General features: G+C 53.8%; 9 protein-coding genes across 9 annotated transcripts; 5 read left to right on the forward strand and 4 right to left on the reverse strand.

Moving 5' to 3' along the window:
* Positions 1 to 194: 194 nt before the first annotated feature.
* On the forward strand, positions 195 to 1,899 carry MYCGRDRAFT_50790 (uncharacterized protein; the record flags this gene model as incomplete). The annotated part of the gene is made up of 3 exons (XM_003847901.1): positions 195 to 551; positions 596 to 1,526; positions 1,577 to 1,899. The coding sequence occupies 3 exons, from the start codon at positions 195 to 197 to the stop codon at positions 1,897 to 1,899; spliced, it is 1,611 nt and encodes a 536-aa protein (XP_003847949.1).
* Positions 1,900 to 6,407: 4,508 nt separating this feature from the next.
* On the reverse strand, positions 6,408 to 7,217 carry MYCGRDRAFT_106353 (uncharacterized protein; the record flags this gene model as incomplete). Its single annotated transcript, XM_003848094.1, has 1 exon — positions 6,408 to 7,217. The coding sequence occupies one exon, from the start codon at positions 7,171 to 7,173 to the stop codon at positions 6,454 to 6,456; it is 720 nt and encodes a 239-aa protein (XP_003848142.1).
* Positions 7,218 to 8,612: 1,395 nt separating this feature from the next.
* On the forward strand, positions 8,613 to 10,433 carry MYCGRDRAFT_50673 (uncharacterized protein; the record flags this gene model as incomplete). The annotated part of the gene is made up of 1 exon (XM_003847902.1): positions 8,613 to 10,433. A coding segment is annotated over one exon (1,821 nt), but the record flags the coding sequence as incomplete, so codon positions are not given.
* Positions 10,434 to 11,493: 1,060 nt separating this feature from the next.
* MYCGRDRAFT_97064 (uncharacterized protein) lies at positions 11,494 to 12,861 on the forward strand (the record flags this gene model as incomplete). Its single annotated transcript, XM_003847903.1, has 2 exons — positions 11,494 to 12,137; positions 12,672 to 12,861. The coding sequence occupies 2 exons, from the start codon at positions 11,494 to 11,496 to the stop codon at positions 12,859 to 12,861; spliced, it is 834 nt and encodes a 277-aa protein (XP_003847951.1).
* Positions 12,862 to 13,001: 140 nt separating this feature from the next.
* On the reverse strand, positions 13,002 to 14,222 carry MYCGRDRAFT_88276 (Ca2+-modulated nonselective cation channel polycystin; the record flags this gene model as incomplete). The annotated part of the gene is made up of 2 exons (XM_003848093.1): positions 13,002 to 13,450; positions 13,520 to 14,222. The coding sequence occupies 2 exons, from the start codon at positions 14,220 to 14,222 to the stop codon at positions 13,002 to 13,004; spliced, it is 1,152 nt and encodes a 383-aa protein (XP_003848141.1).
* Positions 14,223 to 16,355: 2,133 nt separating this feature from the next.
* Positions 16,356 to 16,670, reverse strand: MYCGRDRAFT_50652 (uncharacterized protein; the record flags this gene model as incomplete). Its single annotated transcript, XM_003848092.1, has 1 exon — positions 16,356 to 16,670. A coding segment is annotated over one exon (315 nt), but the record flags the coding sequence as incomplete, so codon positions are not given.
* A 2,175-nt stretch (positions 16,671 to 18,845) lies between these two features.
* Positions 18,846 to 21,119, forward strand: MYCGRDRAFT_101763 (uncharacterized protein; the record flags this gene model as incomplete). The annotated part of the gene is made up of 5 exons (XM_003847904.1): positions 18,846 to 18,933; positions 18,984 to 19,696; positions 19,960 to 20,047; positions 20,108 to 20,691; positions 20,790 to 21,119. 5 exons carry the CDS (start codon positions 18,846 to 18,848, stop codon positions 21,117 to 21,119), a joined length of 1,803 nt encoding a protein of 600 aa, XP_003847952.1.
* Positions 21,120 to 21,183: 64 nt separating this feature from the next.
* On the reverse strand, positions 21,184 to 22,239 carry MYCGRDRAFT_50825 (uncharacterized protein; the record flags this gene model as incomplete). Its single annotated transcript, XM_003848091.1, has 1 exon — positions 21,184 to 22,239. One exon carries the CDS (start codon positions 22,237 to 22,239, stop codon positions 21,184 to 21,186), a length of 1,056 nt encoding a protein of 351 aa, XP_003848139.1.
* Positions 22,240 to 22,798: 559 nt separating this feature from the next.
* MYCGRDRAFT_97069 (uncharacterized protein) lies at positions 22,799 to 25,209 on the forward strand (the record flags this gene model as incomplete). The annotated part of the gene is made up of 4 exons (XM_003847905.1): positions 22,799 to 22,826; positions 23,049 to 23,892; positions 24,189 to 25,072; positions 25,166 to 25,209. 4 exons carry the CDS (start codon positions 22,799 to 22,801, stop codon positions 25,207 to 25,209), a joined length of 1,800 nt encoding a protein of 599 aa, XP_003847953.1.
* Between the last annotated feature and the right edge of the window lie 359 nt (positions 25,210 to 25,568).

Genomic DNA, 25,568 nt, shown 5'->3' on the forward strand with positions numbered 1-25,568 from the left:
GCTTCCACGATCGGATCAAGGAGGGGTACGTCCGTCCCACCGCACCTCGTTTGCCCTAGCGGGACCGAGTGGCATACTACGGTAGCAGCAGGATGCCATTACCGATTGTATTCTGCCGCGAGCCCGCGTGAGTACAAGTAAGTACAATGCCTTTCTTTGCCCTCTTTCCTGGTGTGGAGCACTTCTCGGCCAAAATGAAGCTCTCCCAACTGCTGGCGATTGCAGCCATATTGACAGGCGCTCAAGCTGTTGCACCTCTTGTCCATCTAGGCTATTCATCCTACCAAGGAAGAAGTCTCTCGAACGGCATCACACAATGGCTGGGTTTGAGATATGCTGCTCCGCCTGTTGGCGATTTGCGGTTTGCTGCTCCTCAAGACCCTTTGCCGGCAGAAGGAGTTCAGGATGCTAACGCGCATGGGAAACTGTGCCTGGCTACGGGTGCTTCTGGGCCGACGAACACAACAGATGAGGATTGTCTGTTTCTCGAAATCTTTGCTCCGAGCAATGCCACGAAAGACTCCAAGCTGCCCGTGTACTTCTTCATTCAGGTAGGACATCTAGATCCCAAAATTCAAGCATCGCTAATACCCAGCAGGGCGGAGGCTTCAATCAGTTGAGCAATGCGAATTACAATGGCTCGGGTCTGATCAAAGCAGCCGACTACGATCTGATCACCGTCACATTGAACTACCGCGTCGGACCATACGGCTTCCTTGCTGGCTCGGAAGTCATCGAATCGGGAGGTGTCAATGCCGGACTCAAGGATCAACGAAAGGCCCTGGAGTGGGTGCAGAAGTACATCGAACATTTCGGCGGTGACCCATGCAGAGTAACCATCGGCGGCGCCAGTGCTGGCGCTCAAAGTGTCTGCATGCATGTCACGGCATATGGTGGTAGAGACGATGGCCTTTTCCACGCCACTTCGGCCGAGTCGCAGTCGTTCCCACCGTTGAGAACGGTCAATGAAAGCCAGTATGCGTACGACAATCTGGTGATCCGAGCTGGTTGTGCTTCCGAGGACGATACACTTGCTTGCCTACGAAACCGTACTTCAGATGAGCTTCAAGCAGTCAACAACCAGACGGCATTCCCAGGAGGACAAGCAGCACCGCTGTATCAATGGGGACCCGTTCTTGACTTTGACTTCGTCAGCGACTATACTCTTCGAGCCTATGCTGAAGGGAAGTACGTCAAAGTACCCGCCATTTACGGCGATGCAACAAACGAGGGTACCAATTTCGTTCCGAACGCCACAGCCACGATTGGTCAGAGCAACACATTTCTCAAGAACCAGTTCCCAGATCTTACGCTTCCGCAGCTGAAGAAGATCAACGAACTGTACCCAGTCGAGAATACTCCTTCCTTCAACAACTCAGGCAGATACTGGCGTCAAGCATCCGACGTCTACGGCGAGTTACGCTACAACTGCCCTGGAATTTTCATCAGCCGCAACTTAGCCAGCGACAATGTCTCGAACTGGAACTACCGCTGGGATGTCATCGATCCACCAGCCAACGCATCAGGTAGATCTCTTCTCCCAAGTCCACAAACCTCAACACTAACCGTCTCCCAGGCGTCGGCGTCGCCCACACCGTCGAAGTAAACGCCATCTTCGGTCCCGAGAACGTCAACGGCGGAGCTCCCACGTCCTACAAAGGGGGTGGCATCAACAATGCCATTGTGGATGTCGCTCAGGCTTACTGGACCAGCTTCATCCGCACGGGAAACCCAAATACGTTCCGCAAAGCTGGAACGCCGATGTGGGAACCATGGCCGAGCGATGAGGATAGGAGGTTGGATTTTCAGACGAATGCTACGCGGATGGAGACTGTGGATGAGGGACAAAGGGAGAGGTGTGAGTATTTGTTGTCGATTGGGTTGGATTTGAAGCAGTAGGATATTGGACCGATTTGGATATGTGAGTGAGGAAGACACAGCTCGCAATATTCTCCATGCTCGACTGACTTTCAGTAAGCAGGTAACAATGATCTATCTGACAATCGGTGTCCTCCTCTCTGACCTAGCTTACGCTCTTGACTGATGAACCTGACCGACTTCACCTAGAGTCGTTCTCCATTCTTCCAGGCTGACTTGTTGCCAGGTTCTGCCGTCAGATCGTGATGTTGCATGCCTTCTTGTGCGTCGTCCAAAGCTTGACCTGACAGTCCCTCGAGCAGTAATATCTCAAGCCACACTTTCCACATTTCTGCAAGTTACCACCGGTCGGGCAAGTCAGCGCAGCGCAGCCGCCACACGCGGGTGCGACTACGGAGTCCTTCAAGAGAACAGGAGATTCGATCGCTTGCCAACGTGACCAACTCAACTTCCTCGCAGCGATCTCAAGACGACGCTGCTCTTCAAACTGGGCATGAAATGCCTCCTTAGACAGCCGCCGAGCCAATTTCCTTTTTGCGAGTTCCTTCTCCTCACCTGCGGCCTGCGCCAGAATATTCTGCCCCACGGCGAGGAAGTCGCGGATGTAGTCGATCACGAAATGACACACATCGTTGTTGAGATCGACGCGGTCCACGTGCGCAACGTAGATCGAACCACGCATGGGGATGGGCAAGTGCGCAGCGAATCGCGGAGAGGCCGGATTGGGGCCGACGAAAAGGAGCTGCACGGCAAAATTGTAGCCTGTGAAGCCGTTGTTGGAGTCTGCACGGCCGAGAACTTTGAGAGGCACACCCATTTGGGCGGTGATTGGTGACTCTCGCCATAGCGTAAGACTCAGCATTTGGCGTGTGAGCCGTTGGCCGAATATCTCGTGGGTGTGGGTTTGTTCTTGCTCAGTTGGCGTGGATGGAGGCGGAGTATTGTTCGTTGGTTCGACGATGAGGCATGCCACTCGGTCGGTCATGATGAACAAGGATGGATCAGTGCAATGTCGAGAAGAGTGAGGTCCGGATGGAAATCAATGTACTGGAGCGGGAGACCTATAACGAACATGTAGCAATCGCGCGGTGGGAAAGCGTTTCTTTGACGGCATGAAGACATGCAGCATGGAAGTCGACGGAATTGTCTGAGGCCCGAAGACTACGTGCTTCTGGAGCTATTCTGCGTGATCGATTCGATTGGCAGGATGTTCGACGCTGCTTGCCTGCGCACCGAAAGGGTTGTCCGTGAAGACAAAACCACAATCAAAGTCATGCGCTGGGATTCCTGCACCGGGTTCGGCGAAGCGTGCGAAGGTGCCTGATGCTAGGAAGACATTTTGCGAATTGAGGCAGTCAGATTAGGGTGGTCACATTGTTCTTCTCGATTTGTTCGCGGGTCTGATACGAGGGATCTGCTTGACTTGAACACTTTGATCTGAACGTGCTCATTCTGTACTTTTCAAAGGCTCAAGTAGGAACTCCCCACGCTCCTCGAAGCTTCAAACTCAATCCATCAACAACAAAGATGCAGCGCTGACCGCCATGACGGCGGGTCTTTGCGTGCGATCGGGCGGATTGATCTCTTGTCTGGTCGTACTAGCAATTCCCTTCCTTTTGAAGTCGATCCATTCTTTCCAACTGATGCGCTCCTAGCTTCTGCTTCGAGATCTGAGTGTAGGTGCCACTCCCGTGCTCATGGCTTCGAAGACCCAATTCATCTTGTGCTTGACCCAATGCTTCCCAAATGCGCTCCCAGCTCATTCCCTCAAAGCTTCACCTTGCAGGCTTTCTTGTGCGTGGCCCAGTTCCCCTTTTGGCACTCCTTGAAGCAGTAGTGGCGAACCTTGCACTTTGCGCACATGCTGAGCTTAAGAGTCGACGAGGGCAGCTTCCAACAGCCGCCGCAGGCTGGCGCAACCTTAGGGTATTTCTGCAGGACTGGAGACTCTGGCTTGCCCATGAACGGTTTGCCGTCAGCGATAGCAAGACGACGGCGCTCTTCAAAGTAGGAGTGAAACCCTTCTTTTGACAGCACCTGAACGATTTGCTTCTTAGCAACGTCTTTGTCTTCGCCGTCCGCCGTCCGCAAGGGCCATAACAAGCTCAAACTTCGGGAGAAAGTGAATGTTGATGTAGTCGACCATGACTTTCACAATAGCGTCGCTCTTGAGGTCGATTTCATCGCCGTGGAAGATCAAGGCTGCGCCGCAAATGCCACCTGGGGCCGTGCCGAAGTCTGGGGAGGTGTGCTCGTAGGCGGTGAGAAGGACGTTCGCGGCGAAGTTGAAGCCCGTGAGAGTGTTGTAGGACGCTGGCATGCTGAGTAGTTTAAGTGGTACACCGAGTTGCGCCGCAATAGAGGAATGCGAGTACTCGTTACCCTCGTGAGCCAGGCCTTCGCTCGGCGTCGAAATGGGGAGGACATAAACTCCAAATTGTTGCTTGAAGTCCTCATCCGTCCTTGGTGGCGCAGTGTTGCTCGATGGCTGGGCGACTGGCCAGACATTGCGTTTTTCCTGCCATGTTGTTATGAGCTGGATGTCGCAGGTGAAGGAGATCAAGTCTGTATGAGGAGAGAAGATCTGCGATCCGGACTCAACAATACAAGTGGTACATGTGAAGAGAACTGAAGCTGAATGTGGAGAAAGTTGATCAAGCTTGCAGGTGAATGCGCTGCAAACGCCGGCTGCAAACGCAGGACATGTAAATGACACGTAGAGCAAGACCAATGGGCTTGGCGGTGGGAAAAATATCATGCTTCGGCGCGAAGTGAGAAGATGTCTGGAGGGAATCGAAAGTAAAGTGCAGAAAAAGTGAATGTACACCATTTGAAAAATGAATGTCCTGGCAATGCATATCGCGAGCGACAAGCGGAGCAGGCCCGGCAGCGACCTCGCGAGAGCACTATTTCAAAGATGCCCACTTCTCTGTCAAGGTGATTCGTAATCGTCGATTGAATACTGGCACGAACAAAGGAAAAGAAGTGCGCTGACCCGAAAATCAACGCTGACAGAGCGCCAGTCCACCACCGATCTGACTACACTTACCAGAGAATCAAGAAGAATGGCCTTGAAGTTGAGCATCTCGGATCCTATTTCTGTAGACATCGCTTACCCGCGTGGAGGTTGAGCTCCTGTGTTTTTCTGACGTCCACCTAAAATGCTCGACTAACAGCGCTGGATCCCACTTGGCCTTGAAGACACCCTCCTCCCCATTCTACCTTCAGGCCGGAATCTTGAGCTTGCATGCGTACCTGTGCGTCGCCCAGAAAGGTTTCTTCTTTGCAATCGCGAAACGGCGGCGTTCTCCGAAGTGCGCATGGAAGGCCTCCTTCGAGAGCTTCTGAGTAATCTGCTTCTTCGCAAGCTCCTTATCGACACCCTCTTCAAGCGTGGCCACGCGGTTCTTGTAGGCGATGAAGTGGTCATTGATGTAGTTAAAAATGACAGGAAGGATCACATCGCTCTCTAGGTCATGGCCATCGCTGTGGGTGACGAGGAACGGTGCGCCGTTGAGGCTGGTTGGGAACTCTCCAAAGTTTGGAGACGCTGGGTCATTCTCGATGAGAAGGACTTGCTCTACAAGTTCGAATCCAACGAGTTGGTTGGTACAGTGAATGCGTTGGTGAAGGAGTAAGCGTCGCTTGAGAAGCTGATGAGTTTAAGAGGCACGCCAAGTTGTGCCGCAACGGTTGACTGCCGGTGTTCACGGAGCGCTAGCTTCTCGCGCAAGGCCTTGGAGGATGCCGCCGGTGAACTTTTGTTGCATTTCTGGAGATGCGCCTGGCGGTGGGAAGAGATTTGTTGGCTGCGGGACGAGGCATTGCACTTCTGCCATCTTGAGGCTTGCAGATCAGTGTGGTTTGAGCTTGGCGTGGTATTCGGTTCTAGTTGGGTGTCGGAACATAGTTAACGAGGAGCTTATCAGAGCATCGTTCGTCAAGCTAGACATTCGTGAAGGGGCTACAAACGTCTGTTGCAAAGGCATGTCTTTGATTGCTTTGACGGGGCCGGCTCGAAGTGAGTAGAAAGCCTCAGTCCAGCATTTGTTTGGAACATCGAGAGCATCTGGTTCCAGGTATCCATTGTATGTTCGGCGTGACGGAAATGTACGCGATAGTGCTGTCCTGAAGATGACGGTAGAGGTCGTGTCAGGTACGAGGGTTGAATGCTTGACGTGACGTTCACCACGGTACTACACCGAGGTGGCGTTGTGACTCACTGTGGATTGCCTATGTGTCTCCCACCTTATGCTTAGGTTGTCGACCTTCTGTCTCTCTCACCAACATGATCTCACCATCTCCTGCCTGTTCAGGTAGCATCGAGACACACGAACGTCTTCAGCGCAGACTATGGCACTCCCCAATGGTCACGTCACCGACTTTTGAGTATTGGCGTAACGAAGAGACACTTGTCCTACCTACAAGGCGTATGTCTTCGGTCCATCCCGACGTCGTTCCTTATCCAACAGACCGTATCTAGAGAAGCTCCACCCCACCGCAGTCAGTACGATGTATTCCAATCCGCGGCCAATGTTATGGAAACTAACGATGGCTTCCAAAGTGTTACCAGCATTAGTGCCCTCTCCCAGGCGCGATTACCCAGCCATGTCCTCTCATCGCATCTACTGTCTCGGGCAGCAGGTCTCCGCTCGAAATCTTGATGATGATCCTTCCTAGCATTTGCATTTCTCGGAAGTGTCGTTCCACATACGACAGCATTTCTGGGATGTGCTGGCGCTGTCCGGGACTAGTGCTTGTCATTCCATCACAGTTCTTGCTATGAACGCAGAGTTCCAGCGTCGACAAACTGGTACACTGGTCTTTCAATAATGCAAAGACTCGAGCACTATCCTGTCGCAGTCGGAAAGAGTCCGCTTGAGGTTCGTCACTCTGATAAAGCTCGACCGCCGGAAAGCTGATGCACAGGTGCTCCAGAAAACTTGCATTTTTCGGCCCTATGCAGCGCAGAAAGGTCTCAAGGAGATCTGCCTCTCGCGGCGACGTGACGGTGAGAATGAAGGTGTTCTTGCTGTAGAGCACGGCGCTAGCCTCGAGACCCAGTCGCTTGTTGATGCGCAGCAGTCCATGCCAATTCCTGGGTTTCTCGGGCGCAAATAGCTCGACCCGTGTCGGTGAGTCCTGGAAAAGGTACAATGGGTGCCGCACTCGAAGGACAATCTCGAAGATTCTGCAGCGTACGGGCTCAGGCAAGCGATCAAGAGCGACAATGTCGCGTTCAGCCCAGGTCTGCATCGCGGGAGGGTTTGGGGGACTGTTGTAGGCCATGGGCATGAAGCTGACAGTGCTGAAACTTGTGTAGAGTTGCTGACGGATACTTCGTAGCTGGGAGAGGTGTATGCGTCAGATGAGCATGACGAGGAGAGTTGCAACGGGTACGTAGGCGAGTTATGAGCTTATGCCGGCTGAGAAAGATTTGTGATGAGGGTACAGGTGTCGCGTCCAATCATGCAAGCCTGCCACGCAGGGGTTTGGGAAGCCGGCGGCAATGGCGACGCCAGCCCTCTTCTCAAATACCAGAGGTCCACGGCCGGCTTGGAGAACACTTCCCTGTGGGTAACGCTGTCATGTTGACTCCCGACGACGCCAGGGCCAGAAGTCAGCGACGGCGGCCTCGCAGCCTCCACAGATTGACCAGCTTCTTCCGTCGCAAGTCTTCAGACGCCACAGCGGGGGCAGATCATACCGAAGCCCGCAGCACGATTCTCGACGCCGTCTCCTCATCAGCGCCAGCGCCAGTTGTGCATCGCAGCTCCCCAGGCGATCCTCCAGCGACTTTAGTGGACGACTCGCCAGCTTTGGTGTCTGATGACATTTGGAGCGCGGCATTTCGTCAGGCTGTCGCGAGCTTCCAGCAGGAAACAGGCACGGCCATCCCCGAAGGCCAGAGTCTCGCACATCTGTTTGGCGCGCTGGAAGGTCTGGACAGCAATGCCACTCATGAGGATGCTATCAAGCAGGGCGTACACAAGCTTCGCGCTATTCAGGGGCCCTTGGAGAACTTCAAGATGGTGTTGGACCTGGCCTCACCATTGACATCCCTTGAGCCCATCACTATGACGGTCTTCGGCGTGGTGCGGAGCGTGACAATGGTGAGTCGCCTGCATCCTGATCATGACCATCCTTCGGCTCGTTGAACAACTTTGAAAACGCAGATTGGCATCGGAATTGCAAACGCCGATGTGGACTTTGCCAAGCAAATCAAGGACATGCTAAGACGACTTCAATGCATCAACGACTGTGATACTCTTGGTCAAAAGACCAATAGATCGCACATACACGAGGTGCGGTATAAGCGTCCCTCATGGTTGTTCCTGCTTGCCTGACTAGTCACAGACACTCGTATTGGTGTACCGAGAAATTTTGACCTTTTACACGGTCGTGCTGGACATATTGACTACAAAAGGAATCAAATTGTGGGTCAAGTTGGCTCAAGAGCTACAGAATCGACATGTGCCAGAAATTGTGCAGGAGATCTCGTGTCTTACAGAAAACCTCCATGACGCGATTCAACTTGCAATATCGGGTTTAGTGGTTAACATCAACGATAGACTCACGTCTATGGAAAGTGGGTCCAGCTGTTGCATGTCTCGTGTCCATGTGCTGATCTAGTCGTAGTTGACAGATTGTTTGACACGGAAGAGCTACGACTCCAGGAGAGTTATCGCAAAGAGCTGCAAGATTCTCGCCGTGTGGGAGGCTCAGGCACAAACAGGACTTCGCGAGGCGACCAGGCTTGCCAGTTCATGCTTACTGATGCTACATTCTTGGACTGGCTTTCCAATTTCTCGGGAACGGCAAATCTTTTGGCTATCATCGGCCACATGGGCAGTGGGAAATCGGTACTGGTATCGTTCTTGATCGAAGAGCTGAAACGCAGAAATAGGGGCCAGATTCCCGAGCCAAAGGTGTGCAATTACTACTGCCGCGACGCTAGACCCGGTCTGGAGAATCGGGTTTACTCTGTGCTTCTGTTTCAGCTCCTCGAACAGCTGCCCTGGTTGAAAGAACCGTTCCTTAAATGGTACAAAAAAGAAGTCGAGTCAGGCAATCATCCTTTGGAGGACGCAAGCATACTCGAAGATTACCTGGAAGCGCTCTGTGGCCTACTTGAACGACCGCTCTTCCTTGTCATTGATGGAGTAGACGAATGCGACCCGGACACATGCAGGAGCATCATCACCTTGTTGCGGAGACTCTCCAAAGGAAACTTGAATGTAAAGATTCTGCTGTCTTGTCGCCCAACCCAGGAGATTGTCAAGCAGCTGGAATTAATGCTCCAAGTTCATCTTGTCGCCAGCGACGAAAGAGATCGCCTCATTGTCGAACACACCGTCCATAAGCGACTGGAAAGCTTGTCAGATGAAGTGAAGAACGAGATCGTCCGAGCAGTATCGAGTGCCGCTCAAGGCAGTGCCATCTGGACAAGGATGACGATCGAATCGATTGTCAAAGAAGAGATCACTCAGCTTCGACCAATACTCTCGTTCCTACAGAACATGTCCCTACCTGGAGGTCTCGCCGATCTATACAAGGATCTTTTACCACCCGCAACGGATGCTGTCGGCTCTCGCAAGCGAAAGACTGCCACCGTAGCTCTGATGATTCTCTACGCCGCCCGCAGACCTCTAAGCATATCAGAACTGGGCTGGGCTACAGCTTTGGGTACAGCTCCTCAAAACACAACAACGGTTTCGGCTCTTGCAGTGCTGGTGGATGCTCCAAGGATTTTGCGGTTGATCCGCCCCTTTCTTGCGCCAATAGACTTCGACGACCTGACCAAGCGCCAGATCTTCTTGGTGCACAAATCAGTGGAAGAATTTGTTCTGGAGATCGTCAAGCCACCGCACCAGCACCCTGAAAAGTGTATCTTTGATATTTGTGTCCGATACTTGTTGCTAGATGAAATTGGTCATTTCCATCTCCTCTCGGAAGAGCAGATTCTCAGCAGCGAACTACGGCAGGCTACAGACTTGTTCGCGGACAGTCTTAGTGGAGCGCAAGAGTACAACGAGGACTGCGATTGGGATGAATGGGAAGCTGACGAGACTCGCTTTGACCCCACTGAATCCCGGGCCGGTGCCGAACATGGCTTTGGTCACTTCTTCGTGTACGCCTCATGCCACTGGATCGATCATCTCGGCGCATTGGACCTGGAGAACCTCGCGCGAAGAGGCGATATAGAGCGCCTTTGTCATGTCGGCTCAACATGGCTGCGAAACTGGATCGAACAGCACCGACGCCCCGACTGCGTTCTCAACCCAAGATTCACGTTCGACTACAGTCTTTACGACCCTCTCAGCATTGTTGCGCTATTCGGCTCCGATACCGTCTTCGCCGATATGCTAGCCAACTCGGACTTCAAATCTTCGAGCTATAGCGCTGAAACGATAGAGAACGCTGCCGCTCAACTTCGTCAGTGGGGTGGCAAAACTCAAGTCACCCGAAGTCGAGGCAGAGTTCAGGCACGTCAATTTGGCAGCCAGGGCCGAATCGCAGCGCTGGAAGACGCTGTGCTACGACAAGCGTCATGATACTTGCCAGCCAAAGATGGACTATCAAGTTCGCAAGCTGGTATCTCGATTGGCGAGTTTCGCCCGAGCTTCGCAGGCAATTTTCCGCATCAACGGAGACTCGAGGAAAGACGCTGTGCACGAGAAAACGTCTCTCTTTCACAGTCGCTAAACTATAGGAGTTGCCATCCTAGCGACGCAAAGCACAGCCAGGACTCCAAGGTAGGGATCAAGCAGACTGGTCTCATGTCCATGGATCGTTGTCAAACTTGGAACTGCGTTCCGGCTGAGTATCGCGAAAACGGTAGGAATTTGCTATTTGCCGATGAAAAATCAGAGGAGAGGCACATCAGCTGCATCGGAATAGTTATGCCCTTGCGAACCAGCAGCGGAGGGGCGGTGGAAGGTGGAGAGCTTCATTGGCTGCAGAACCAGGCATGTCATAAGTTTGATCTGATCTCTTACCGACTCGAACTGATCAGTCGCGCGTCTTATCAATGTGCTCACAACGTGATTTCAGTCGAACGTGAATCGTCAATCCAGAAGATGCTCCGCGTGGCAGGGCGGGCATGGAGGGCTCGTGTTTAGCCTACCTTATATTGAGACATGGAGAGCCTTCCCTTCAGGATCACCACCGGGTGTTCAGTGCAACTAACGAGCCATACGTAACGCAATATTGCTTGCTCGAAGATGACTGCAGCGGTGTAGTCGGGCAGGCTGCATTTGTGCTTCATGTGATGTCCACCATGCTACTACGCTGGGCTTGCTGTGGATTTCGCGTGTCTCCCACCTCATCTCATGCTTTCTCGATCTTCTCTTAGACACATACCTTTGTGCGACACTGTACTGTTGCGGAGCGGAGATTGGTGGACACACGATCTCTGCATCTCCTGTCTGATGAAGTAGCATCCAAGAGACATGGACAATCTTGGCTCAGAAACAAGCGGTTCGACTGTGAATCCTTCGCGGCTTGGGTCATCTCCTTTTGCCGCGTCGGAAAAGTATATGTAAGTGAACGCGCAAGGCCATATCTTCACTCCAACAAACAACGTCCAAAGGACGAGTCCAAGTCTCCAACATCATGGCGCCTCCACACACCTGGACCGCCACCCTAACCCTCGCCCTCCTCACCACCTCCACAACCGCCCAACGCCAACTGAACTCCACCTCCTTCTCAACCTGCATCTCCAACAGCTCGCTAACAGCCGACTCCTTCTCCGCCACAATCTACCCGGACACCGACTCCTTCGAATACGACTGGATCGGCGCGAACTCCTTCGTTGGCAATGACACCATTTCCGTCATCATCACCGTGGCCTCCAAAGTCGTCTACAACGACACCCTCGACCCTTGCTTATCGAATGCGTGGGCGTATTTCTGCCCAGCGAGTAAAGGCGAGGTCGCGATTATGACGAATACGATTACTCCGAATGGGACTTTTGAAGACATTCCCGAAAGTGTGTTCACTCAGCCGGGGTTAGAGGCGTCGTTTGAGGTGCAGATGACCAACAGCGACACGGGTGCTGTCGTCGGCTGCTTACGGGCGAATCTCACCAATGGTGTTGAGGGAAATGGTGCGAGTGACGAGAACGCCGGGTCAAGTAATGCTACCACAACAGAGGGCACGAACGGCAGTGGCAGCTCGAATGAGTCCAGCACCTCTGGAAGCGGCTCTGGCGGTGGTTCGGGAGCTAGCACCGCATATTTGAACTGGACGTTACTTTTGTGAGTCTGGTCTATTGAACGCCGCTATGCAGAAGCTGATGAAACCGCAGATCGGCCCTGGGAGTTCTGATGTATGGGACACGGCTTTAGCGCGGAGGATCTGGAAATGTTCAGCAGCAGGGTGAAGATATGGAGCAGTAGACCTGAGACGGTCTTTGCGGATGTAGATGGAGTATGTCGAGGCCACAGAAGAAAAGTTCCAGGAGTGGCAGCATTGAAGGAATCGACCGTACGACTGAGCTAGATCGGATCGGAGGTAGGTCGGTCTCTTGTAAAGCCATGGTCGATGACGACGAAGAGACATCCTCAAATGCCGGTCTTAGGATATCAAGATATGTGGTTCACGTGGCCCATTGATCAGAAGTATGTGAATTGTGTATTCATCATTGGTATTAGCGTAAGTACATAAATACAGCGCCGCCTCTCCTCATCGCTCCTAGTGAGAGTCTCGACTCTCCCAGCCAGACCTGCACACCATAGCGATCGATGGCCAACGCGAAAATAATGAAAGGGAACTTGCTTTGTTTTCCGTAGAAAATGTAAAGGTCTGGCGAACGATCGACCATCGTCTCCATCTCCATCTCCATCTCCGTCTTCTCTCCTCCATCTCCGTCGTGCGCGCCGGCACATTGCTGTCTTCCTCGCTATGATCAAGACGCCTCTGCAAATGCTGGGTCGCCGCGTGACTGAAGACACGTCGGAGCGATCGACTCGTGTTCAATAAGTTCTCGCTCGAGGAAATCCCGGAATCCAAAACCTGGATGTAGTGACCGGTGGATGTTCAGTGTAAAGAATCCAAGAATGAATAGGAAGTAAAGACACAATCTCAAAAGACTTTTTTCATTTATTAACAATCGATCGCGATCAGAAGTTTTGTGCAATGCCCGAGTTCCCTTGTTGGTAGTTCCCGGGCTGTTGTATCCGCGTATTCCGGCGTGCGCTGACGTCGCGCACAATGGGCATACCGCCTTCTTGGCCGGTTCCGCCGTACGTGCCGTCGCCGTATGGACCGTGTTGGCCGTATCCGAAGCCGGTGTTGGGGTTATAAGCCTCGTATGATTGAGGCATGCCGCCTGGGCCTTCGTCTGAAGCGTCCGTCCGGCCAGCAGCAGAGTATGTTGAGGAAGCGTTCGATGGTCCACGGTGGACTTGTGCTGCGTTGCCTCCTGCAACTGGTGCTGCGCCCAGCGCGGCGAGATCATCACTGCTCATGGTGTCTCTTTGGTTTTGCATGAGACCATCTCCGCTATGTGCTTCTGAGATTCCACCGTTGGGTGAGTTTCCAGTGCGAGGGTATCCGTTGCTGCCACCGTCTGAAAGTTGTCCTGCGGTGTGGCCACCTGACAAGGTCGTGGACATCTTTCGGCTTGCTGTTGCTGCACCAGCGGCACCAGCGACTCCCCATCCTCGGTATCCACCTGAGTCTTCAGTCATCTCTAGACCGTGTTCTGATGCGACAGCCGGTAGTGTAGGATCGTTGTTCGGGTTGAAGCCATAGTCCTCCACTTCATTGCGACGCAATTCCTCTGCTGCCTTCTTTTGCTTGCGCCTTCTCCAGAAGAAAATGCCGGCCAGGACCAGTGCAGCTACAACGACGACGGGAATGACTACGGCGATCGCAGTGGTACCAGCGGTGCTGAGGCCGCCACCGCTGCTGCTCTTGGAGGAGCCACCATTATTAAGAGTGGCCGATGGAGTAGCCGAGGATGATGATCTAGATGCAGAAGAGGTGGGTTGCGTGGTCGATGGTGCAGTTTGTGTGACGACAACAACGGTGGTCTGCGGCGGAGCGGTAGAGTCTGCTCCAGGTGAACTCTGGGTGATGACCGATGTTACGATTTGAGTCTCGGGTGGTGCGGAAGAAGCAACAATAGTCGAGGTTGAGGGGGGAGTTGGGGTCGTACTCGGCGCGGCGGGAGAGGAGGATGTCGGCGGCGCTTCGGAGCTGGTCGGCGGGGGAGCGGACGACGTGGATGCCGGCGCTGAAGTCGGCGCGGCGGAGGATGACGGGACGTCGCTGGAGCTGCTGATGATGGAGGAGAGGACTGAAGAGGCTGAGTTGAGAACATCAGTGACTGCGGACATGGCGGCGACGCGGTGTGGTCATGCGCGAGAGAGCGCGCGGGAAGTGTAAGGAATGAAACAAGAGAAACGAATCAAGGTCGTCGTAGGCACGAAGCCGTGACAAAAATGCAAAAAGGGTAATGAACGGGGATTTGTGTCGAAAGGGAGTGAATGTAAGAACGGGACGGGGTACGTACAGGTGGAAGAACTAGAACTAGAGGTCGCGGGCGCCGTGCTGTTGGTGGACATGGTGGCCTATGCAGCAAGCGAGACGGCGCGTTGTGACTGGCTGCAAGTGCAAATAAAATGTTCGGTCGCCCGGGAATGCGGTGTTCGCGATGCGTGTATCCGGGTTGCTCGTGGAAAAGGATGGTATAGAATGTAGAAGCGCCCGTCTTCTGTCGAGGTGTGTGTGTGTGTGTGTGTGTATGAGGATGGAGGATTTCGATCTGTCTACCACCACTCGCCGGCGCTCGTTGGAAGGAAGGCCTGATATGAGACTAGCCGCCAAGTTCCTTTGTATCGGCTCGTCCGTTGCGCCAGTGGGGCGAAATACGTGGCGCGCGGTAGCAGAGTCACCCTTTGTCGACTGACCAAAGAATGATTGTCGTGTCGTTGTCGGCGGCTGCTCGAACAAAGAACAAACAATGTCCGACAAGGCGGGCGAGACAAGAGCGTGGTGAACAAGGTCCACGCCTGTTTCTTTGCCAGGAACAATGGATCGATCACCGGTGAGGATTCTCATCATCACACGTTCTTCTAATCTCCCTGAGCTGGTTCACAGTTCTAATTCTGGTCAAAGAGACGCTAGGTGAACTATACCACTCCAAACCATACTCAACGTGGTTTAAGCGAAGTGATGTTGATCTTTCGCGGTTGGTCGGCCAAATCGGAACACGAACGTTACATTTGTGCGTTACTTCTTCAGAATCTTCACCTGATGGAAAACTGCCACTATCACGGTTATCCGGTGCAACTGTCACGATCGGTTCAACATAGGCGTCATGCTTCTGCTCTGTTCATCATTGTTTGTGTACATTTTGAAGTGTGCGAGGGAAGTCATCCTTGGGCACGGTAGCTGCAAGAATACGAGCTGACTGACTCTCGGGGCGTCCGGAAATCACCCGGCGAAAGTAACACATCCTCTCTCCTGCAGGAGGCTTCGTTTTTCTCCAACATCTGCCAGGACACCGTGTCCGATATCCTCGTCCGTTGATCGAAGACTGTCATGTTCCGCCGTGCAAGAGACCAAAAGAGCATGAGGTGAACGACCTGGCTGTCCTACGCCGAATTCTTGCTTTGAGCTGAGCTGGGTTGTTCCTGGTTGTTCCCAGCTCGGATTACCGGTGAATCGTCGTGTCGTTCAGGGCACATCCAGGGCGAGGCGTTGCGTTCTGTCTGATCGGAACGCCTCGTGTACGGTGAGACGGTCAGGATGGCGATGAAAAGAAATCTTGAGGCCTGCACCAACGCGAGTGTAGCCTCGCCAGACCACTTGCAAGTTGCGAGACCTTCATCTCTACCTTACAATCGCACATTGAGTTCAACACCAGATCCGTCGACGACTTCTACACAACCAAGCAACACCAACAGCAGCCTAAGCCGATAGCGTGTGTCGATATACGCCACGCGAAGAACTCACACGACAGCGCTTGAGAGCGGAAGCTGCAAGTTGCGTGCTGTGTCATCTCGAGCACACATGAACTTTACACTCAAATCTATCGACGACTTCTCCACCATCAAGCAACAGCGGCCTACGCCGAAAGCGTTTGCTCGGATATGCCTCACAGAAGAAGTTCACAAGACAGCAATAGAGAGTGCACGCTGCGTGCTGTACGTTTCCCATCATCAAGTTTATGAACAAGAAGTCGTGAGTATGGAGAGACATATCCTCTCTCTCTCTCCATCCACTGGGATGCCAATTTTGCTCGTCCAGAATCCCCCTTGAAAGACCGATGCGCCTGGCCTGCCTTTTCTGTTGTTTCCTCTGGTCTGTCCGTCCCAAGAATTCTCCTTCAATCGTCATGTCAATCGTAAATTTTGCGGCTGTAGCTGTGCCAGCGCGTCCTGTAGCTGGATCTTCTGTTTTGCCCGCCCCGAGATCAACTCCAGGGAGCGTAGAGCCCAAGTCCTCCGTCTTCGTGCATCATCAATCTACATATGCCACTTCATATTCAACACCCTCCCATCACCATTGCTCGTAACCTTCTTGAAGAAACTCTCCGAGAGATCCAAGCTGCCTTCGGCGCAGCTGGGGCAACGATCGACAATCTCGCCGGGGTAGGTGTTGCCATCAGCGCCGATAAGGTAGATGATCTTCTTGCACAGCGGGTTGGTGTTGGAGTTGCCCGTGCTGACCTTGTCGAAGAGGACGTGCGAGACGGCGACGACGTCTTGGTCAGAGGTGCTGGTGAAGCCGCAGGCGCCCATGCCGACGTCGAACCAGGTGAAGTCGCCGCTGTAGGACTGGCCACCGCTGGATGAGCCGCTGTCGGAAGGGGAGTTGTAGGAGGGGGCTGCGGCGCTGGAGGATGCGGGTGCTGCGGCTGCGGAGGAGGAAGCGACTGGCGCAACGTATGGAGCTGGAGGAGGGACATAGGTGGAAGTTGGGACGGCGGCGGCTTCGCTTGAGACTGGGGCGACGTATGCTGCAGCTGGCTCACTTGATACAGGTGCAACGTAGGCTGGTGCAGCTGCTGGCTCGCTCTGAGCAGCAGGAGCAACGTAGGCTGGCGCGGCGACGGGCGCAGGAGAGTAAGCAGCAGGCTGAACTTGCTTTACCTCCTGGGTCGAGAATGGCGTTGCTTGGGTCTGGCTCGGCTTGACCCAGACGGTCTTCGTGACAGCGATCGTCTCCACGACTTCCTGATACTCGGTAACCCAAACGATGTCACGCTTGGGGTGATGTTGGTGGTGATGCTGGAGTTCCGGCTTGGGAACTGCGGCCACAGCGGCGACCAAGAGGCCGGTCACGGTGAAAATGCTGTTGGTGTACATGATGATGCTGTCGTTGGTTTGTGTTTTCGTCCGTTTGTGTAAGGATTGTGTCAGATGGCCTGAATGATTTCTGTCGGTCTGGCTGTTCTGTTTGCTGTTGTGAATGAATGAATAGATCTATCAAAGATCAAGGAGTGACGAAGAGGAAGGAGTGTAAAAAGGGACGATATCTTCAGACCTGCGAAGCGTAGAGTGTGAGCGAAAGGGAGCTCACGGCAGCATATTCTACTTGTAGCAGGCGGACAGGGTACCTGAGGAGTCGGAACGGTACACAACCTGCAACCGCACTCACACTACTCACACCGAGTCGTGTCTGGCACGCCAGGAGAAGTACGGTTGGTGGACCACGGACGTGTGTTCGGCGTGTTGCAGAGTCCAGTTAAATCCTGGAACCAGAGTTTCCTTACGACTAAGGAGGTAGCCGAAGCCCGAAGGGGCTGCCGTCCCGGCAAACCTAGGTGGACGCAGCTCACGCCAATCACCTGCGGTGGACAAGTCGTGAAATCCGCACGAAAGCCTTCTTTTCTTCGGTCTGCATGTGTAAGAGATCCACAACTTTTCTCAACAAGCTGCGCAGGTTGCCTCGCTGTCAACTTGTCGCTGCTTGGAGTGTCGCTTTGCGTTGATGGGATCGTAAACAAGGCAGGCGACCTCTTGACAACTTCCCAATTCTCCATCGATACCGAAAAGTAACTTTGTGAGGCTTTGTCCAGCATGTTTCAAATCGCTCCAAGTAGGCCAAGGGGTGCCAATAGGACGGAATTCGGATCATTGGCAGGCACACCCGGTCGTGGGGTGGTTACTCGTGATCCATGGCCAGCCACGTTGACATGCACACTGCACAGATGGCACCGACATGCTTCTGGTTTCAAGAATGCAACGGCCGAACCTGTGGCTGCCGTGACACTTTCAACTCGCTTGCACAACATGCGATGCGTTGTTATGTTGATGCCTTGCGGTTGTCTCAACGATCGTGAGCTCCGGGATGGCCCTATGAAAAGCTGCGACGGGAATTCTGCATCGCAGACGACTGCAAAGCTGGGCCCCGAAATTGCAGGTGGCTCCTTCGAGACTTTCGGCCCCACAAGAGCCACGTCAACCGACAAGCTTTCTCGGTTTCCCTCGCATCAACGGCCTTCGATTCGTACTTTTGCCTGAGTGTAGCGTTCCTCTGCGTGGGACATTTCCACACCGTCGAGGGCAAGAAGGCAAGCTGATGCCGTCTGGTCCGAAAGATCGCTTCGCAAGAGTCCCGAGCTACCTGTATCGAAGAATCCAGACGGAACTGCACCAGCTGTCGGCTTTCTAGACTTCACACGCGGCCCTCCGAAGCTCTAGGTCTCAAAGCAGCACGTCGGGGTCCGGACTCCTGAGACGAACGACATCTGCCAGCAGCCTCGTGATTCAGAAGTGGCGGGCATTGCTGCTTTCGGGGAGTGACATCTGCTGCCTCGTGTCTTGGACATGTCGTTGAACAAGGGCGATCAAGACGAAGTGCGAACCGCATTTACGTAAGCACAGCTCTAGAGCATCGAAGGTAGGTGCAGCGCAGCTCATGCGAGCTTTCCCTTCACCCATCAATCTTGAGGAAGAATCGCACATCGCTATCGTACAATCGTCTCCTACGATCAAGTCAAACCAGCAATCATGTCTTTTCTGGCTCTTGAAGGTCGTCATGCCTTCGTGACGGGAGCACAAGGAGGCATTGGCCGAAACATCGTGAAGGAGTTGCTTGGTGGGCCATACCTCAAGAACTCAGACAAGATGCCGACTAACGCGGTGCAGCTGCTGGCTGCAAGGTGTCCGCTCACGATCTTCGACCAGCGCACACCGCCGCTGAGGCGGATGTGTTCGACATTCAAGGAGACATCTCCGATGAAGACTCCATCGCCAAGTCTATGCGATCCGCCGTGGAGCACTTTGGGCCGATCAACATTCTCTGTGCCAATGCCGGCATCACGAACGAACAGAGTCATCCGAATATATGGGAGATGCCACTGGAGACGTGGGACAATGTCTACAAGGTGAATGTGCGAGGAGCGTTTCTCACCATCAAGCACTTCCTCCTCGCGGCTATCGAGGCCCAGGAAGCTGCCGGAAAGGAACTTGAAAACTTGTCCATCGTCGTCACAGGAAGCGAATGCGGCAAGTTTGGTCAAGCCGGTCATTCTGAGTACGCAAGCGGCAAAGCAGGTCTTCAATACGGACTTGTCCGCACTGTCAAAAACGAGATTGTTCGAATCAATGCGAAGGCTCGCATCAACGCCGTAGCTCCAGGCTGGGTCAACACTGAGCTCATTGGAGATCGTCTGGACGATCCTCGAGAGCTGTACCTCGAAGCTCAGGGTACTGTGCCTTTGAGGAAGATTGCACAGCCAGAAGATGTTGCCAGAACGGTCGCTTTCCTCGCTAGCCATCGTGCTGCTGGCCACATGTCTGGTGAGTGCTTGAGTGTAGACGGAGGCATGGAAGGGCGTATAGTTTGGAGGGAGGAAGAGGTGATGGCGAAGAGATAGTGCGTGGTATGCAAGGCATTGAAAAACAGATCCTCGACCACCCTCACAATTCGACTGAGCCATCACTACCCCTGGTGCGTTGCAGCATTGCTGAATCTCTTCAGTTCTGAATGCCTGCCTTCGCCTTGTACTATTTGTTGCAGGTTGCACTGTGGGCCTTGGCTTGTCCCGAATAGGCAGGTATGGTCAACCTCAGCTTTCTACATCACCTCGTCATCCGATCAACAACAACATCAAGACCTCAGCGCATCGACCCTCCTCCCTTCAAGATGATCAAACAAAAGCAAAAAATCAAGATTGCCTGGTCCATCGACTTCGACGCAGTATCCGGCTGTACGCCCCTTCCGATCCTCTCATTCATGCCAAACCATTAACTAACATATACCCACCCAGGGCTCGGCACCGGCGCCAACCCCAAAAACACCACCTCAGACTTCAGCGCAGGCTACTTCAGCGCCACAACCGGCGTGCCTCGCCTGCTCAAACTCTTCCACAAACTCAACATATCCGACAAAGTCACATGGTGCATTCCCGGCCACTCCCTCGAGACCTTCCCCGAGCAAGCAAAAGCCATCATCGACTCCGGCGCCGAGATTGCACTCCATGGCTACGCCCACGAGTCGGCGAGCCAGATGACGGCCGAGCAGGAACGGGATGTGCTGCTCAAGTGTATTCAGCTCGTGGAGGAGATGACGGGCAAGAAACCGAGGGGGTATCGAGCTCCGCTGTATCAGCTCAACGAGCGGACGATTGCTTTGCTGCAGGAACACGATTTTCTGTGGGACTCTTCGCTGTCGCACTTTGATAGTGTGCCGTATTGCCTGCCGAAGAATCCGGCGCCGATTGAGCCGATTGACTTCAGTCCAGAAGCCAAGGCGGCGGAGTGGATGAAGCCTTCGCCGGACTTTAGCAAACTTCCAAAGTCGGGTCTGGTTGAGGTGCCGGCAAGTAAACCAAAGGGTAGAAGGCCTGCAGCTGTCCGAGATTGTCTCTCGGGCTATGCTACCGGGTCTCAGACTGCCCTTATACCAACTGAGTCCGAACTACTGCTGACCCTTGCGTCCTCCTGATTTAGGCAAATTGGTACACCGAAGATATGACCCCTCTGCAGTTCTTTCCCAATACTCCGAATAGTGCGGGATATGTGGACGTGCGGGTCGTGGAGCGGATGTGGATGGATCGGTTTGAGTGGTTGAGGAGCGAGATTGCGGATGGGAGGGAGGCTATGGTCGTTTTTAGTATTATTATCCACCCTGATACGAGTGGCATGGCGCATGTCATTGGCATGGTCGAGCGGTTCTTGAAGTGGCTGCAGAGCTTTGGCGATGAAGTGGAGTTCTTGACGTATGCGCAGATCGCGGAGGAGTGGAAGCAAAGCCAGGGAAAGCCCGAAGGCATCCTGTAGCAGCTGTACATGATTTGGTGTAAATGATATAATACAAGAATTGTCTGCTCCTGTATGGACAGAATCATGCTTTCTCTTGCCCAACCGCTGCCGCAAATGCCGTTGTCCTCGCCTGCTCTTTCGCAATGACTTCTCCAATCTTCGCCAGCTGCTCGGGCGTAAGCTTCTTCTTCTCTGCGGCCTTTTGTTTCGCTCTGAGTTCCGCCGCCTCCTGCAATGGTGTCCGCATTGTCTTGATCAAACTCTTTCTGCCTTCCACCTTCGCATCTTCCATTTCCTTCTTCGCTCTGTATCCGTCCTCATGCCGTGTTCGGAATTTGCTGTACTTGTTGCGTAGTTCGTCGATGACAGTACCCGGCATGGGCTGAGCCAGCAAGTGAGGGAGAAACGTCGGTGTCTCGACAGAAATGCGAGGCGTGTCGTCCTCGAAGTCCTCGAATTCCTCCTCTGGTTGCGCCGGCCATGGAATTATGGTCGTGGTGCCTGGGATCGCGCGATCCCGCTCCTCCTTCTCCGGCCTTGTGCGTTCCTGGCCGACCGGGACCAGGCGTTCAATGACGACGTCTCGATAAATTCCGGTCTCGGGATGTGGTAGAGGGTAGACCAGTTTGACATCCGTGATGGGCAGGGGGATCGAGACGGTGATAACGTCACGGGTCTCGCCCTGCCTCATCTTCATCCACTCCGGCATGTGCACATCATACTGGTTTACGTCCTTCACCCGCACCGATGCCGTCTTCGTATTGATGTCGTTGATCAAGCCAATCCTGCCCCTGTCGCGTCCTCTGGTGATGACGACTCGGTCGCCTTCCTTGAAGGGAAAGAATTCGGGCCGCTTCTCTGGGTCGAGCTCGGGTCGTGGGGTTGTGTATATTGAATGTGCGCCGTATGTCTTTTGGTTCTCTCCAACATCTCGGCGAGGTGCTAATGGGCCCCTCTCCCAGTCATGCCTCCTGTTCTTCCGCTCTTCACGAATGAGATCGTTCGTGTGCCGGACCAGTCGCTGTTTGTTCTGGTTTCGCTCCCATGCTTCGGCGTTCAATTTGTGCTCCTTTGCCTTGTTCGCTGCTCGTAGGGCCGATCGCTGCGCTCGCTCCGTGCGGGCGATGAGTTTCTGCATGGTTGTGAAGCACGGAAGGAGAGTGTGGTTTGTCAATGTCGAGGTCTATTGCATACACTAAAACCAATGGATCGGCGGAGCACCTCCTTCGGGTCAGGATTTCTTGGCGCTGGGACATCCTCCTTGCCTCCTTCTGCTTTTGACCTTGACTTCTACGTCCACACCGGAGTATGCCGCGCATTCGGTGCCGACCAAGTATGCACAGAGCGCATGACAGTGGCATCGCCGCGATGCTTCTTCCGTGCGAGTCGCATGATACCGGCCGGATTGCTGCTTCGCTGGCTGAGTTTGGAGCCATTTAGTGACGATACCTACCGCAAGCGTCCGCTCTGTATACGATACATTGGCGATGGACCTCACCTCACGCGCGGTAGAGGAATCGCTGACTCAAGAGGTAGGCTTTCCAGTGCTATTATTCCTTGCGGCCACGAGTTGGACGCCTGAAGAAGCTAAAAACAAAGTTGAATGTCCCATCCTTCGCTGAACCTTGGGCAGACTGATCGACTGTAACGAGCAGCCCTCGAGAATCCTCCATCGGTTCCTTCGCTGCCCTAACGACATGCACAACTCTCGTCAGAAATGCGCTCGTACGTCCTGGGTCTGCGAATGTCGACCTACCGACACTGTGTCGGTCCATAGCTGTCTCCATATAGCTCTGTCGTGTGTTCTGGAATCCTCATGGTCAACAAGCTGGGCCTGCTCTTAACGAGCATAGGGACATTCAGTTGTACAACAACTGCTATTTCGTGCAAGTGACAAAGAGCCAACATCAATATATCTGGTCGAGCTGCAATCTAACAACTTCGCAGTGCACAATGCTTCCGCCCACATCAACGTATCCGCTACGCCGACATCAGATGCTGCTAACTCGTCTTCCACGATTGGCTCTCTCGGTGTTGGGTCGTACATATTGCAGGCCCTTGCAGAAAGTACTGACACCGGGCTGACGACGTCTACGCCATCGACACCTGATCCCTCGACGGTAACAGCCACAGACGCTACCGACACTGCGACCCTCGCCATGTCTGCTTCCGACGAACCAGTCTCCGTTGCGCCCCTTGGTGATCCGGTCGTCATGAGCACCGATGTCTTCACAAAGACAGTCAATCTCCACGGCCATCCCGAAGCAGTCTCACAGGCTCATCAATGCTGGTCAGACCTGTTGACTTGGAGCAGTCAAAGCTACTCCTGGTACAGCTCAAATGTGTACAATCGAACGTTCTCTTTCACAACAACGACAATGACACCTCTGATAAGCACCTCTTGGACATCGACTTTCTATCCAAGCGACGTCAGCGTGTACACCCTCTGCGACGGTAGTCCGCGTGCGGACATACGGCCATGGACCACTTCGAGCACATACAACGTAACTGGGACTCCCTATTCATACTCATCCCTGTCAACGCCTACGTATACTGTGGCCCAGCCTTGTATACCGTCGGAGCAAGACTGCCACATTTGGTATGCCGATTCCAGCATACCGGACGTCAACGAGCGGGCTCTCGAGAACCAGTGTGGCAATCCAGCTCATGGCCCTGACGGGGACTGTGTTTTTGGCGTTGAAGGCGGGGTACAACTCATCTATTTCCCGGTCAGCACTGTTGGAGGAGATCTCTGCACAGGGAACGGAACAACCATCTATCCCCCGCCAAGGTCTGATGGTCCGAATGTTATAACGACTCTGGGAAGAACCTTCACCAGCGGCTCGGCCTACATATCGATCAAGTCGCTGTCTGCATGGGTTGATGGCTTTGGCTACACCGTCGGTCCAAACTTCAGCGACTTGATCTTGACCGTGAAATCCGAAGATATGTCCACACAGTGCAAAGGCAACAAGATCGGAACTAGCATGAACTGGGCGGGTCTTAACTGGCCGGTACCAGCCAGCGCTTACGAATGCCAGGACAGGTGCGGACGCCTTCAGTTAGGTACTTCTGCCACACCGGCAGAATGCTCAACCATCTGGAGCGATGTCAACCCGCTGCTGGCTATTCCGACCGCCGACAAGGACCTTTCCCCTGTGTGGTCGACTTGCAAGTTCGACGTACCTCTACTCGCCAATTACTGGTTCGACCCTCCCATAGCTTTGCAAGAACATTCAGTAGCGGATTCTATTACTCGGCCTGGGCTACCTTTCCTACAACAGTAGCAGCTGCACCTCAATCGTCACCCACCGGCACTCCAGCGTCAGCTACGGCACTGGCTGACCAGGTCCCAAGCAACACTCCGAGGCAATCGAGCCGAAGTGCTAGCACAGACACCTCAACGGAAGAGCCGCCAGCAGCAGAAAGCACCACCACCATGGCAGCTCTCACGCCCGACGTGGTCGCACTCTCGGAAAACAGCTTGTTGTCAGCGGTCACGTCCGACGCAAACGCACTCTCGAAAAACAACATATTGTCAGCGGTAGAAGTAGACAACGGTGTCATAACGCTGGGTTCCACGACCCTCACAGTGAGCGGGATCCCCAAGATACCGCAAGGCACCACGAATGCCCGAAATACCGGCGCCGCTCTATCTTCAGTCGGTCCTCCAGCCGCCGTCTCCGCCCAGAAAGACCTTCCTCAGGTCTTGGTGATCGATGGCAATACGCTCTCCGCCGGAGGCGCAGCGGCCACTATAGCCGGCCAAATTCCGACAAAAGCGTCGGACGGACTTTTCCTTGTAGGTCAGGCGACAGGCTCATTCCCGGGTGTGGTTGAAACACTTCCAACCGTTGTCGTACCTGGCGGTAGCTCGGGCACTGGAGATGTTGTTGGGACAGAGGTCGGAAAGACTTCTTCGCCCGCCTCGAATGACGAGTCCGCTGCGCTTCGTTTGTTACCAGTGGACTGTAAGACGTGGTTGCTGAGTGCTATTATGTGCGTGTGGACGGCTCAGGGATTGACGTGACACTGCTGAGTAAGTCTGATGACTGCATTGACAGTTGACATGGCTGCGGGCAGCATGGACGTGGTTCGCCAGCGTTGAGGGATGATACGACAGAACAGAGACTGAATGGTTGGAGAACAAGCGCGGTGCACGCCAGACGCTGCATTTGCCTTGAAATTGGTCGATGTACAGTAATATAACATAGACCCGAAGTTTGATATCAGTGCACCAGTCTCCGCGTCATGCCTTTCCCACGAGCCTTGAGCTTTCGAGAAAGAGAGTGGTGCACTTATTCGAAGTTCGGCGAGCACTCCCGAGGTGCTTTGCCTTCCTTCATGAAAAGAGCAGACTCGCCAGCACCAAGTCGATCTCCACGTCTGACTGCTCGCTCTCTCTACGAATCGTGGCAGCCAGCCTCACATCTCGAACCACGCTGATCGTCTCTGCACTTCAGCGAG

Source organism: Zymoseptoria tritici, chromosome 12 (genome assembly GCF_000219625.1).
Source record: "Zymoseptoria tritici IPO323 chromosome 12, whole genome shotgun sequence".
Classification (NCBI taxonomy): domain Eukaryota; kingdom Fungi; phylum Ascomycota; class Dothideomycetes; order Mycosphaerellales; family Mycosphaerellaceae; genus Zymoseptoria; species Zymoseptoria tritici.